At 37.2% G+C, this 14,309-nt stretch overlaps 1 protein-coding gene across 1 annotated transcript in view; it reads left to right on the forward strand.

The window, feature by feature from the left end:
* LOC110583187 (nesprin-1-like) overlaps positions 1-14,309 on the forward strand; it is a 218,164-nt gene that overhangs the window by 178,246 nt on the left and 25,609 nt on the right. Inside the window, exons 36-42 of the mRNA XM_021693239.1 lie at positions 583-749; positions 2,830-2,983; positions 5,583-6,211; positions 8,377-8,556; positions 10,234-10,384; positions 10,692-10,850; positions 12,705-12,887. Of these exons, the coding sequence (XP_021548914.1) occupies positions 583-749; positions 2,830-2,983; positions 5,583-6,211; positions 8,377-8,556; positions 10,234-10,384; positions 10,692-10,850; positions 12,705-12,887 (1,623 nt within the window). The remainder of the gene's footprint in view (positions 1-582; positions 750-2,829; positions 2,984-5,582; positions 6,212-8,376; positions 8,557-10,233; positions 10,385-10,691; positions 10,851-12,704; positions 12,888-14,309) is intronic.

Consider the following 14,309-nt stretch of genomic DNA (forward strand, 5'->3'; position numbering starts at 1 on the left):
CATCTCTATTATTGTTAGATATGCATTGTTTCTCTTTAACAATAGCTCTTCTTTGATTCTCTTTACCTACACGGTTTGTTCATCTTGAAAGGAATTCTACAGCTTTTAAAGTTGCCTAACTTAATAGAACTCAGATTCTGGAAAACTAATTCAGGTTTCAGTAGTATTTTAAATGTTTCATTAAAGGTTAAGCGGATCCATTCTAAATCAATAATAAAATCAGTAATAAAAACTCTCTTTAAGCCTGGTCCCAATGAAATCTGTGTTGCAAGAATGCAAAGCCTTTGGACAGCAACCACCTGTGTCACATGGTCCTTCCTAGTCAATCATGCTGAGATAAGATCTAGAATGTATTCGGGCGCCTGGGTGGCTCAGTTGGTTAAGTAACTGCCTTCGGCTCAGGTCATGATCCTGGAGTCCCTGGATCCAGTCCCGCATCGGGCTCCCTGCTCAGCAGGGAGTCTGCTTCTCCCTCTGACCCTCCCCACCCTCATGTGCTCTCTCTCATTCTCTCTCTCTCAAATAAATAAATAAAATCTTTAAAAAAAAAAAAAGATCTAGAATGTATTCTGTTTTTCTTAGGCACTGCAAAATGAAGTTGTATCCCAGGCCTCAATCTATAGCAACCTTTTGCAATTGAAGGAATCACTATTCTCAGTGGCCTCCAAAGATGATGTGAAAATGATGAAAGTACATTTGGAGCACTTGGATGAGAGATGGAGAGATTTGCCACAGATAATTAGCAAAAGGTTGGTTTCTAAAAAAATTTTTTATATCATTCATTTTTTAAATATTGAGCATATAAATTAAGAAAGCAGAGTTTTATTTGCTTTTACTTAATTGAGCTATTCAGATAAGTATAGAAGGGAAAGAAATTACTTTGTCATTTAAAAAATAAAAGTGCTCCAGCAAAGGAAACAATCAACAAAACTGAAAGACAACCCACTGAATGGGAGAAGATGTTTGCAAATGGCATACCAAATAAAGGGTTAGTATTCAATAAAAAAAGGGGGTTAGTATTCAAAATATATAAAGAACTTATACACTCAATCACCCAAAAAACAAATAATCCAATTTAAAAATGGGCAGACATTTCTCCAAAGAACACATATGGATGGCCAGCAGACACATGAAAAGATGCTCAACATCTCTCATCATCAGGGAAATGTAAACCAAAACCACGATGCAATGAGATATCATCTCACACCTGTCAGAATGGCTAAAATCAACAACACGGGAAACAACAGGTGTTGGCCAGGATGTGGAGAAAGGGGAACCCTCTTACAGTATTAGTAGGAATGCAAATTGGTGCAGCCAATGTGGATAACAATATGCAGGTTCCTCAAAAAATTAAAAATAGAATTATTATATGATCTAGTAATTCCACTACTGGGTATTTACCCAAAGAATGCAAAAACACTAATTTGAAAAGATATATGCACCCCTATGTTTATTGCTGCATTATTTACAATAGCCAAATTATGGGAGCAGCCCAAATGTCCATCAATAGATGAACAGATAAAGAAGAAGTGGTATATATATATATATTTTTTCCACTGTGTGTGTGTCACACATACACACACACACAGTGGAATATTACTCAGCCATAAAAAAGAATGAAATCTTGCCATTTGCAACAAATAAATGAATCTAGAGAGTATAATGCTAAGCAAAATAAGTCAGAGAAAGACAAATACCATGATTTCACTCATATGTGGAATTTAAGAAATGAAACAAACGAGCAAAGAAAAAAAGAGACAAACAAACCAAAAAATAGACTCTTAACTATAGAGAACAAACAGATGGTTACCAGAGAGGAAGTGGGTGAGGGGAGGGGTGAAATAGAGGAAAAGGATTAAGAGTACACTTATTGTGTTGAGCACTGGATAATGGACAGAGTTGTTGAATTGCTATATCGTACACCTGAAACTAACATAACACTGTATGTTAACTATACTGGAATTAAAATTAAAATTTTAAAATTTTAAATTAAAAAAACCTCAAGTGCTCAAAAATCAGCATTTCTGATGAACTTCAGTCCAAAATTTTTGTCTCACAGTTAGGGAAAATGATCATACTAATTGAAAAATTTTGAAGAGGGTAGGGTTGCTTATGTTTGTATTATTTTTGCCCAAGCTATTTGTGTACAGGAGAAAAATGGTAATTAAAATTTTGCCTCCCGTGGTATTTCTCAACTGAGGCAGTGGCGTGTGGAACAGAGAAGTTGATTATGTGGGGTCCCTCATCGGCCACAGTAAGGATTTTTGGAGTTTGCCTTCCTATGTGCAAAAGGAAATTGCCTCTGTGTTAAGCCTGGCAGACACTGTTCTGATTACATTAAAATCATTCCTGGCTGTTACCTAGAGAGTGAACTGTAGAGACACAGTGGTCTCTCTGTTACCTAAAGAGTGAACTGTGGAGAGAGAGTGGCAGGAAGGAGGCCATTGAGGAGGCCAGGCAAGAGATGAAGCAATTTAGACCCAGGTAGGCTTGTGGAAATGGAGAGGAGAGCACAGAATATACTGTGTGCGTGTGTGTGTGTGTGTGTGTGTGGAGGGGGATGGGTATGTACAGATTAGATGTGGTGGTAAAGAACCGAGGGCATGAAGAATGGCTCGTAGGACCACCTCGGGGACAGTGGTTAACGTTAACTGAGATGTGGAAAACTGTGAATAAAGGGTTTGAGAAGTAGAAAACATCAAAAGTTTTGGTGTGTCCATGTATAACAACATCACTTTTGCCCTCAGTTAAACTTATTGCAACAATGTATCATTAACTTTTCCTGTTCATTTGTGGGACACTTTAACGTTAACACCTTTCTCTACATAGGATTACTTTTCTTCAGTCTGTGGTCGCTGAACACCAGCAATTTGATGAACTGCTGCTTTCCTTTTCTGTCTGGATTAAGCTGTTTCTCAGTGAATTACAAACTACTTCTGAAATAAGCATAACAGACCATCAAGCAGCATTTACTCGGCACAAGGTAAAGTGCATACTTTTAAGATCAAAGAAGAATTTGGGCGCCTGGGTGGCTCAGCTGGTTAAGCGACTGCCTTCGGCTCAGGTCATGATCCTGGAGTCCCGGGATCGAGTCCCACATCGGGCTCCCTGCTCAGCGGGGAGTCTGCTTCTCCCTCTGACCCTCCCCCCTCTCATGCTCTCTGTCTCTCATTCTCTCTCTCGCAAATAAATAAAATCTTAAAAAAATAAAAATAAAAATAAAAGATCAAAGAAGAGTTTATTCATAAAAGAGAGCTCTTGAATTATAAAGAAAAGCATTTTTTAACCCAACCATTCCACACCAGTTTAAACGTGCATTCATATGCAAATGTTTTAATAATTGAGTATATGGGTCCTAGCAATGTGTTATACAGATAAATTAAGCAGATAAAACCACTTCAGATAAACTAGACAACTCTGTTAAGACACTATTTCTTCAAAATGGAGTAAATGATTTCTAGGGTAAAGTGATGAGGATGTTCATTTTTAAGCTTCCTGGTTTGTTTTGTTCCAATGCTGAAAACTAATACCAAATTCCAGTGCCTTAATGATACATTTTTACTAAATTACTGTTTAGCTCAAAAGTATTTAAAATTCATGATTTATTTTCCTTATTTATAAATTATGCATAATATCTAACCTAGCATTAAAAAAACCACTTAAATCAAGTATTGGAGTAGTTGGAGATAAGCTATGTAATAAACTTATGACAATATTTAATGATAAAACATTTAGTATTTATGGAGTGGAATATGCCGATTAGACATAGGGGAAAAAGGAAATGTCCTCCTTTCTGAGCATTTGCATTCAGGAATTGTGTCTTGTCATGGGACACATGTTCATTAAATGGCAGTGTAAGCATGATGAGCTGGGGGAGATCACGGGGTGTGTTGTCACAGTTACTCTTTTTCACTTTTGGTCCCTTGTGCACAACTGCAAGGATTCTTCCCAGCTTTCTCTAGTCTTAGCTTATTGGTGCTCACTCAACCTCTACATAACAAGCTCATAAATCAGTCAGATCAACCAGAGTTTTTTTAGGGTAAAACAATCAAGCATTTGTTAACTCAGTGTGTTGGTTTCAAAAGGATGACCCCCTGTCCTTGAGAAACATTCTTGGGGTGTAACTGCACACAAGCTTTTAAAAAGATTTGTATCGCATCTGGCTCCCTGCTCAGCAGGGGGTCTGCTTCTCCCTCTGCCCTCTTCCCTCTCGTGCTCTCTGTCTCTCATTCTCTCTCTCGCAAATAAATAAATAAAATCTTTAAAAAAAAAAAGATTTGTATCTCAAAAGAGCAGAGAATGAATTTGTAAATTTTCTAAAGTAAATGCTCAAAGCTTCTTTCTGAAGTTTAATAGTCAAGCTGAGGGGAATATTAAGGCCATTGTGGTCAAGATTAAGATAGGTGATAATTTCTCATTAATGGGAACCATGCTGAGGTTGTTAGCAATTGCTCTAAGAGATTTCAAACATGATTTATTGTGAGCAAGTCAGATTTCCTATACAACAATCTCAATGAGTTCATCTTTGTTTCTTTAAAGGAGGCAGCTAAAACCTGTGTTTTCATCGGCCTCACCTACTGCCTCTGAAGACAAGTTAATGCCCATCTATTCCTATGCTCCCTCCCTATAAGCGCTGTTAGAATTAACTTCATTGCATATATATTTAAAATCTTTCAAACCTCAATATCTTTTATATATAGTAATATATAATATATATAGTATTGTTATTATATATATATACATATAAATATACAGTATTGTTAAAAACAAAAATTTAACTGAGTAAATTTGAAGATCTAATTGGCTTTATGAAGCCATTTGTGAATCAGGCAGTATCTCATCTAGCAAATAGAAAGGAGCTCAGAGGGGTTGTACAAAATAGAAGGTTTTCATAGGAAGGAGAGTGGGGCAATTAAGTTATTAGCAAAAGAAAGGATCATTTTAGGCAAGGCCACTTTCCCTTAGGGGTAAGAACAGGGGGTCTGGTCTTATCTTATAGATTACCTCATCTTCCTTGGGTTGGGGAGGGCGGGGAGGAGAGGGCCCATGTGACAGATTGCCTTATCGGTACTGACCAGAAAATTCCTGACTGACAAGTTAACACTATTTCTGGAGGAGTCTGAAACTGCAATTAGGCTAGGTATGAGACACCAGTTTGGTGACATGACCTACCATAATTTGGGCCTGTGATTTGCTTTTTGATGATATATATATATCAACTAGATATATACTAGATATATATTTATATTAGAACTATAAATTTTAACTATGTATACATATGTATTTTAAATCTTCTGAATTATAAGTATGTATTTATATGAAATTTCCTTTTACGATTTCTATTCATGAAGATATTCTTTTCCATGCAATGAATTCATTCCAAATCAGAGTTGTTTTATGTGAAACATATAGATGAGAAAACGAAATTTTAAGAACGTTTCTTAAAGATTCACCATAGATGACCTTTTAAGTCCTACAGCATCCATCGCATTGAAAATGGATCTTGACGTCACGGATTGTGACTGTCTCTGTCATTAGCCACAGTGTACCCGAGGACTCAGTAACTCGCTCTTCCCTTCCAGGACCACGCAGCAGAAGTAGAGAGCAAAAAGGAAGAACTACAGAGTCTACAGGACCACCTAGTGAAGCTGGGTGCTCTGGGTCAAGCTGAGAGCCTCCACCTCCTCCAGGGCAAGGCAGAGGACTGTTTCCAGCTGTTGGAGGAGGCCAGCCAGGTCGTGGAAAGGCGGCAGCTTGCCCTGTCCCAGTTGGCTGAATTCCTACAGAGCCACGCCTCGCTATCAGGGGTTCTCAACCGGCTGAGGCACACAGTGGAAGCAACTGACAGTATGAATAGGAAACAGACTGATTTATTAGAAAAGGACCTAAATCATGCAATTCAAGACGCTAAAACATTGGAATCTGCAGCCATCAGTCTTGACAGCCTTCTCGCCAAAGCTCAATACCATCTTAAAAGTGGAAGTTCTGAGCAAAGGACTTCCTGCAGAACGACAGCTGATCACCTCTGTTCTGAATTAGAGAGAATCCAGAACCTTCTGGGTACAAAGCAGAGTGAGGCAGATGCCCTGGCAGTATTGAAGAAAGCATTCCAAGACCAGAAAGAGGAGTTGCTGAAAAGCATTGAGGACATCGAAGAAAGGACAGACAAAGAGAGACTGAAGGAGCTGACCCGCCAAGCTCTTCAGCAGAGGTATAAAGAAACGGCTGGAGCCAGTTGTGGAGTTTATTTTTTATTTGTTCTAGAATTAACTGCAATGCTTTAACAGTGTCATATTTAGCAACTCCTTTTAATATTTTGAGGATAAAATTAATGACTAATTTGACACTTAAGAAGTACTAAAATTTCTTTGGTTTCCTTAAGGATTTTCCCAAGGGCTCTGGCTATATAAGCCACGCTAAGATCTTAATTATAACAGACAATATAGATCATATTATCTTTTTTTTTTTAAGCTATGTTTAGCTGTTAGGAGAAGGGCCTCATCTTCTCTAGTGAGAATGGAAAGTGGAGGCGAGAGGGAGTGATCCAAGTAGCTTTGTAGTCCCAGTGGGGAAAATATGAAGGAATTCCTGCCCGGTGGCTGCCAGCCCCTCAGAAAGACTGGAGCAAGCTCATCAGATAAGAGTGAGTGACAGGATATTGGCAGAGAGAAAATGGCATAAAATGGTTCTGTTGTAGAGAGGAAGTGGAAATGGTTATCTCTGGAGCTTGATAAGGTGATAAAGCTGCCATTTGAGATTCGTATTCCTTCACCTAAAGTGAAACCAATCAGCTTGCCAGAGTAGTTTTCAACAACTACCTTTAACTGTTGGCTTAGAGGTGTGGAAAAGGCAGACAAGTGGGGTTAAGCAAAGTTGAGGTTTTTGTCAGCTGAGTTTAATAGAGAACCTAAGGGGTCAGGGGTATTTTCCTGCAGTACATTTGGAAGCAATTTTTTCCTCTAACACTATAACCTTCTCAATCTTGTTTTTCCTCCTTAATAGAACTTTCTCCCCACATACGTTCTCAGGGATGTTTGTCTTCCATTTTTTCAGGGGGCAAAGAAGCAGCTGAAATGTGCTCATACCAAAGTGTCCATAATTGATAAGAATTGTGTTGACCATGCCAAGATCATTGTGATTTGCTTCCTTTTAATTGGAATCAAGCATTTAGCAAAGGCTTACAGTTAGATAATAATGGCTCTTGAGGTTACATACATGTCTTGTGAGCCCTAGGCCAATGAATTTAACAGTAAACTAACAAAAAGGAGTAAGATTTGAGGAGGAAAAATAGCCTCCAGAGTAAAGACAAAAAGAGGAGGCAAACATGGCAAAGGAGCAAACAGCTTTGCTGGCCTGAGTAAGCCAAGCAGGCAGGAGATCCTAAAATTGCTGGGGAAGGCGGCCCAGGTTGGGCTCAAGAGCCACATCAATACCCCTAACACCGAACTCACTAAAGCCACAGAGAGGTTATAGAAAATGTTGCTTTGAATTGATGGATTTATTGAAGTCCCCCCATACTTATGCTTCACTGTGCGACTTTGGGCAAATCACCTGTCTTCTTGTAAGGTGCAGATGAAATGATAATGTGTGCTCCTAACCACTTTGTTTTGGAATTAAATGGAATCATGCATGGACATCCACTTTATAAACTCTACAGCACTATATACCAAACGCAAGAATGCATGAGTCCTTGGCTGCCTCTATATGACCACTTTTTACAAGTACTCAAATATTAGTATATTAGGGACAAAAAATAAAGTTATTTTTATTTTAAATGAAACAACTGTACCCTTAAATATTATTATTTTACATGAATTGGACCTCAGGGCGCAGAAGGACTTTTTACTAAAGACCTTTTAGTACGTACTCACCTGCTTTGCGTACAAGCTCAGCCCTAGTCTTAAAAATCTTATATCATGGGGCGCCTGGGTGGCTCAGTTGGTTAAGCGACTGCCTTCGGCTCAGGTCATGATCCTGGAGTCCCTGGATCAAGTCCCACATCGGGCTCCCTGCTCAGCAAGGAGTCTGCTTCTCCCTCTTACCCTCCTCCCTCTCATGCTCTCTCTCTCTCATTCTCTCTCTCGCAAATAAATAAAATCTTAAAAAAAAAAATCTTATATCATGAAAGGAAAATAGAAAAAGAATACAAACTTAATGGAAAGTTGAAGATGAATGGTGAAAATGATTTTAAATGTTTCCCAAGGTACAGTCTGTAGTTCTGCAAAGTTAATTTTTAAAGTGTCTTTCACAGTTGATATACATTAATTCAATTGCTGTGTTAAGTTTTTCTAGATATCTATAGGTGTGCTTTATGGAGAAGAAATATTAGTCCTTACCTTTGGTAAATTAATAATAAAATAACATTTTAATTTACAGGTTGAGAGTCTTTAATCAGCTGGAAGACGAATTGAATTCTCATGAACACGAACTATGTTGGTTGAAAGACAAAGCTAAACAAATTGCTCAGAAAGATGTAGCCTTTGCATCTGAAGTCGATAGGGAGGTAAACCGCTTAGAGGTTACCTGGGATGATACCAAAAGACTAATTCATGAAAAGTAAGTAAAAAAACCTCTTGATTTTTTTTTCAACTTTCTATTTTGTAGCGTTGGGCTGTTGTCTGTTGATTTGCATCGGTGTGATCAAGATTTGAATACCTTTTGCCACTTTGTGTATTCTGTGTCTCTTTAGTACCATTAGAAATTTAGTCGTACAGAATTTTATTAAGGAAGTTGTTGAGATGGCCATGACAGGTGAAATTCAGTGCTTGAAAGCAGGAGCTGTTGGCAGTTATAAAGTGCTACCATGAGAGTCTTAACCTCTGATGTTTTGTTTTGTTGTACTTATTTGTAATTAAGGTATGATTTACAAAATAAAATTCATCCTGTTTAGTGTATGTTCTTAAAGTGTATGAGTTTAACACACATACAGTTTATGAGTACACACACCTGTATGAGTAACTCTTAAACTATCAAATCTCACATAATAATTCCACCACAAGAAAAGAATCCCCCAATGTCTCATTGTAGTCAGCCCCTCCCCTACCCCCAGTCCCTGGCAACCTTCAATCGGTTTTCTGTCTCTGTAGTATTGTCTTTTCAGAATCACATACAAATGGATTCTTTCTAGTTTGGACAATTATAAATAATCTATAAACATTCATGTTCAGTTTTTTGTGTGTACATAAGTTTTTACTGCACTTGGGTAAATAACTTCTTATACTCAGCACAATGGACATTGTTCTGTGTATTGATAAAGTCCATTCTTTTTTATAGTCAAATAATATTCCATTTGATAGGCATACCACAGTTTATTCATTCACCAGTTGATGGATATTCGAGTTCTTTCCAGTTCAGATGACAATTAAAAAAAAGCATCTATAAACATTCACATTCAATTTTTTTGTGTGTACATAAGTTTTTATTGCACATTGTAGATTATTAATGTAAGCTTTTAAAAATTTAACCATGTTGTAAAATTTTACCCCGTGTTATTGAACATTCTCCTAAATTGTGATTTGTTAGAGATTGTACAGTATTCAATTATAAGAAGGTATCACAGTTTATTCAATTATTAGCCTATTTTTAACATTTGGGTTATTTCTATTTTTTTCTCCTATTATAAACATTGGTGTAAAGAATATAATTTTACCTAAATCTTGGTGCACATCTTTTTCTTTGGAAAAATTCCTACATGTAGAATTGCTTGCTCAAAAGCATTTTATGCTTATAAACCAAAACCATCTTCTTATTTTGACAGTTTTCAGGGGATTCATATTCAGTGAAAATTTGTGTCATTGAAATGGGAAAAAACATCCTCATATGTATTTTACTTATTGAGCAGTGTTTTTTTGTTTCGTTTGGTTTGTTTGTTTTGCTTCCCCTTAATACACATCATTATGATGTAATTAAATAATGAAAAAATTGAAAAGCAAAAATTTGTTGGCATCTACATAAGTTTTAGTTGTCAAGAACATATATTTTTTCTTGTCGTTGAGGTCACAGATTTTGTTTTAATGGCTGTGTGCATTCTTTACTCATGAAGAACAATTTGAACATTAGAGTTAAGTTGGTTTGACCAGCGCTCTTGACCTCAATAGGTAGAAATATGGCTTCCTCTTGAATCCAGCATCCATCTATGAATACATTTATGTGATTACATATCAAGACTGATCGTAGGGAACCCTTTCCTTTCATACATGATAATAAATAATACCTTTTCTTTAACTACTATAGCCAGGGTCAATGCTGTGGACTTATTGACTTAATGAGGGAATATCAGAACTTCAAGTTGGCTGTATCTAAAGTCCTAGAAAATGCCAGCAATGTGATTGCAACAAGAACTACTATAAAAGATCAGGAGGATCTTAAATGGGCTTTATCCAAGGTAATAATTCGAAATGTATTTATTTTAGTAGACTACTCAGTAGATCTGATTTTCACATATAATGAATTCTCTGTACAATTCTTGTCAGTACATATAGATGTAGAAAATTCATGCCAACAAACTCAGCCTTTTTTTAAGGAATACTAATATCCTAGGATTCTAGCAATACAAAAAATGAATAGTTAATTAATATCACTGGTTTCTGCATAAGGTCAACCATGAATTAAATTTCTTAGAAGCAAATGGTTTTGAATGCCTGACTTATCACTGATTATTTTATTAATTAAGGAAACATTTATGTCCACAGCATGAAACTGTCAAGAATGAAATGTGTAATAAACAGAAAGAATTGGATAACTTTACCAGTAATGGAAAACAATTGTTATCTGAGCTGAAAAAAATTCACAGTAGTGATTTCATCTTGGTGAAAACAGACATGGAGAGCACTGTGGATAGATGGCTGGATGTAAGATAATCACCTGGATTGTATGAACAGTTTAAATATTCATATTTGTCAATCATTATTTTTTGGCAAAGGATTATTCAGGGATGTGAATTCCATTTTTAACTTTTATTTTTTAAAAAGATTTTATTTATTTGAGAGAGAGAAGAGCGTGAGCATGAGTGGGGGGTGCAGAGGGAGAGGGAGAAGCAAGTTCCCCATTGAGTAGGGAGCCTGATGCGGGGCTCGATCCCAGGACCCCGAGATCATGAGCTGAGCCAAAGGCAGATGCTTAACCGACTGAGCCAACCAGGCACCCCTCATTTTTAACTTCTAATGCTAACATGCAAAATGATATTTGGAAAAAAAAAAAACAGTATTCACATAAAGTTTAGAAGTAGTTAAAAAAAAGTTGTTTGCTTTATTTTGTTAAAATTTAGTGGCAGAGTTTTTGGGGCGCCTGGGTGGCTGGGTCAGTTAAGCATTGGACTCTTGATTTCCTCTCAGGTCATGGTCTCAGGCTGTGTGATCAAGCCGACGGTTGGGCTCTGTGCTGGGTTTGGTGGAGCCTGCTTAAGCTTCTCTCTTCCCCTCCCTCTGTTCCTCCCCCTTCCTCTTAAAACAACGCAAAACAAAACGAAACTTAGTGACAGATTTTCTAGAATTTCACTTGGTAGCTTCAATTATAACAAATTTATAACTCTAAATGTTTTTTTCCCCAAAACTCTGGGATTATGGATAAAAATTGAAGAATAATTCATAAATATTTTATAGAATATTAAACTATAATGTATAATAATTTAGAGTTAAGACTATAATTTTGCACTGAAAAACATCAGACTTGTAGTTTACATCCTTGGGTTTTAGTTCTTGCTCTGTCATTTAATAGCTATGAGACAGAAGAACAAGTCACTTGATCTCTCTGGAACTCTATATCTCAACCCATACATATTTATATAGTTTCTAGCTCAAAAACCCAGCAATTCTGGGGCGCCTGGGTGGCTCAGTTGGTTAAGCAACTGCCTTCGGCTCAGGTCATGATCCTGGAGTCCCTGGATCGAGTCCCGCATCGGGCTCCCTGCTCAGCGGGGAGTCTGCTTCTCCCTCTGGCCCTCCCCCCTCTCATGCTCTCTCTCTATCTCATTCTCTCTCTCTCAAATAAATAAATAAAATCTTTAAAAAAAAAAAAAAAAAAAAAAACCCCAGCAATTCTGTTGCCCTTGTATTAACCTACAGTGCATTACTGTAGATTAAATTACATAAGCTGAATTACTAAAGTTAGACATTGATAATTGTGTACTGTAATCACATAATTTGGGGACTGCAGAAAACCTTCCCTGCCTCCACTTTTAAAAGAACATTCTTATTACAGGAAGACTATTAAACAATAATGCTTTCCTTTAAACCTACAAAGTTGGCTGATGTCCTGTGTATTTATTTATTCTATAAATATGCTCAAGTCTAATTAATGTCCATTTTTATGTTTCAGCATTACAAATCAAAGTGCTTATTGTGTTACTTTCAAAAATAAACACAATACTGCCCTTGATGGACCACTATCCTGTAGAACTCAGCCCAAGAGTATGTTATAGTTGACTCCAATAGACCTGTTCTTAGTTTCCCAATTTACAAATGAAAATTGAATGTCTCAGAAATTCAGTCAACTCTCCCAATGACAGAAACAATTTATGTAACGGTTAGCATTTGTTTGAGTCAAGTGCACTAATTCCCTTATAATAACTTTTGTAAAACTTTGTTTTTCTGTGAGAATGTAATTTTTTGATTAAGGCAGCATCAACATTATTAGTACTTTGGTGGGGCAAGGAACATCCTAAAGCCTCAGACTAATAATGATATGGCTTCTGCTTTCCATTCCAGATATCAGAGAAAATTGAGGAAAACATGGATAGGCTGAGGATAAGCCTGACCATTTGGGCTGATGTACTTTCAAGTAAAGATGAGATCGATGGATGGTCCAATAGTTCTGTTCCACAGTTGACCGAAAGCATCAGCAACCTGAATAACAGCCTCAGAGCAGAAGAATTCCTTAAAGAGTTTGAGGTAAATCGACTACATCTACCTTTGTGATCTTATGAGCTCATTGACCAGAATATGAGAAAGTTGTGTCCTTTTTTTAAAGGTCTATCTTTCAGAGACACATATGAATGTTACAAAAGTCTTAACTATCTTTTGCTATTTACCTGAGAGTTGAATAGGAAGTGGATAAGACTCTCCCCTCCCCCCATTTTTATCACTTCTTAGTTGGGGCTCCGTACTTAAAATATTAGAAAAGTAGAAGCCCATAAAATCTATTTTTCCCCATTTTTCCATTCATCTGAGACTATCACACCTTCCTACTGGAAAACCAAATTGAAGGTGTTTGTAATTTAGTAATATTTAGAGGAATTTTTTTTTCATTCAAACAGGATGTTTACTAAGTACTTTACCATGTGCTGAACACTTACCCTAAGTGCTAGGTTCTTCCACTTCCTCTTCAGAAATGGGAGACAACGGGAGACTGGAGTATGACAGGCTTCCCTAGAAAGTGGCCTTTTAAAGTTCTAGTCACCATTTTATTTTAAACTTTTTATTTCCATTTCTTGCATTCATTTATTTATTCACTCATGAAATTCTTTTTTTTTTTTTTAAGGATTTTTTAAAAATTTATTTGACAGAGAGAGACACAGCGAGAGAGGGAACACAAGCAGGGGGAGTGGGAGAGAGAGAAGCAGGCTTCCCGCCGAGCAGGGAGCCCGATGCGGGGCTCGATCCCAGGACCCTGGGATCATGACCTGAGCCGAAGGCAGACGTTTAATGACTGAGCCACCCAGGCACCCCCACTCATGAAATTCTTAATAAGCACCTAAAATATGTCGGGCACTGTTTTAGACACTGAGAACAAACAGTAAAACAGACATAGTCCCTACCCTTGTGGCATTTACTTTATTTATATTACAGTATGTATGTAAAATGTGCAGCCATACTTAGGCTAGGATGAAAAATGAAGCATGGTAAGAGGAAACAGTGACAAGAGATAACTTATTTCGTAAAGCATATAATCACTACTCTCCACAAGGGCAGAGATTAGTCGCCATTGCATGCCTGGGTGCTTAGTACTGTGCCCAGCACACAAATGGAACACGACAGATTGATGATGAATGACTGCAGTGTGAAAAAATGTAGGTGAATCAACTGTATACCTAAGTTTTCTAGCTTTCAACCCAAAGAACTTTCTAGAGATTTTTAAATCAAACGCCTATTGCTGAGGGCAAACAGAAGTAGAGGAAATTAGCCAGACTGAAAATGCAATCAGGAGAGGGATACTGCAGACTCTTAATTTCTCTTTGATGTTAAATTAACATTACAGCTCAAAACAGTGGTGCCCGCCGGAATAGGGCTCATACCAGCTCTCAAAAGTCAATTACTAAATTTTAAAGAAGTTTGCAAGCCAGTGTTAAACACAGCCATTATTGAAAATTAAAT

This window comes from Neomonachus schauinslandi, chromosome 8 (genome assembly GCF_002201575.2).
Source record: "Neomonachus schauinslandi chromosome 8, ASM220157v2, whole genome shotgun sequence".
In the NCBI taxonomy this organism is placed as follows: domain Eukaryota; kingdom Metazoa; phylum Chordata; class Mammalia; order Carnivora; family Phocidae; genus Neomonachus; species Neomonachus schauinslandi.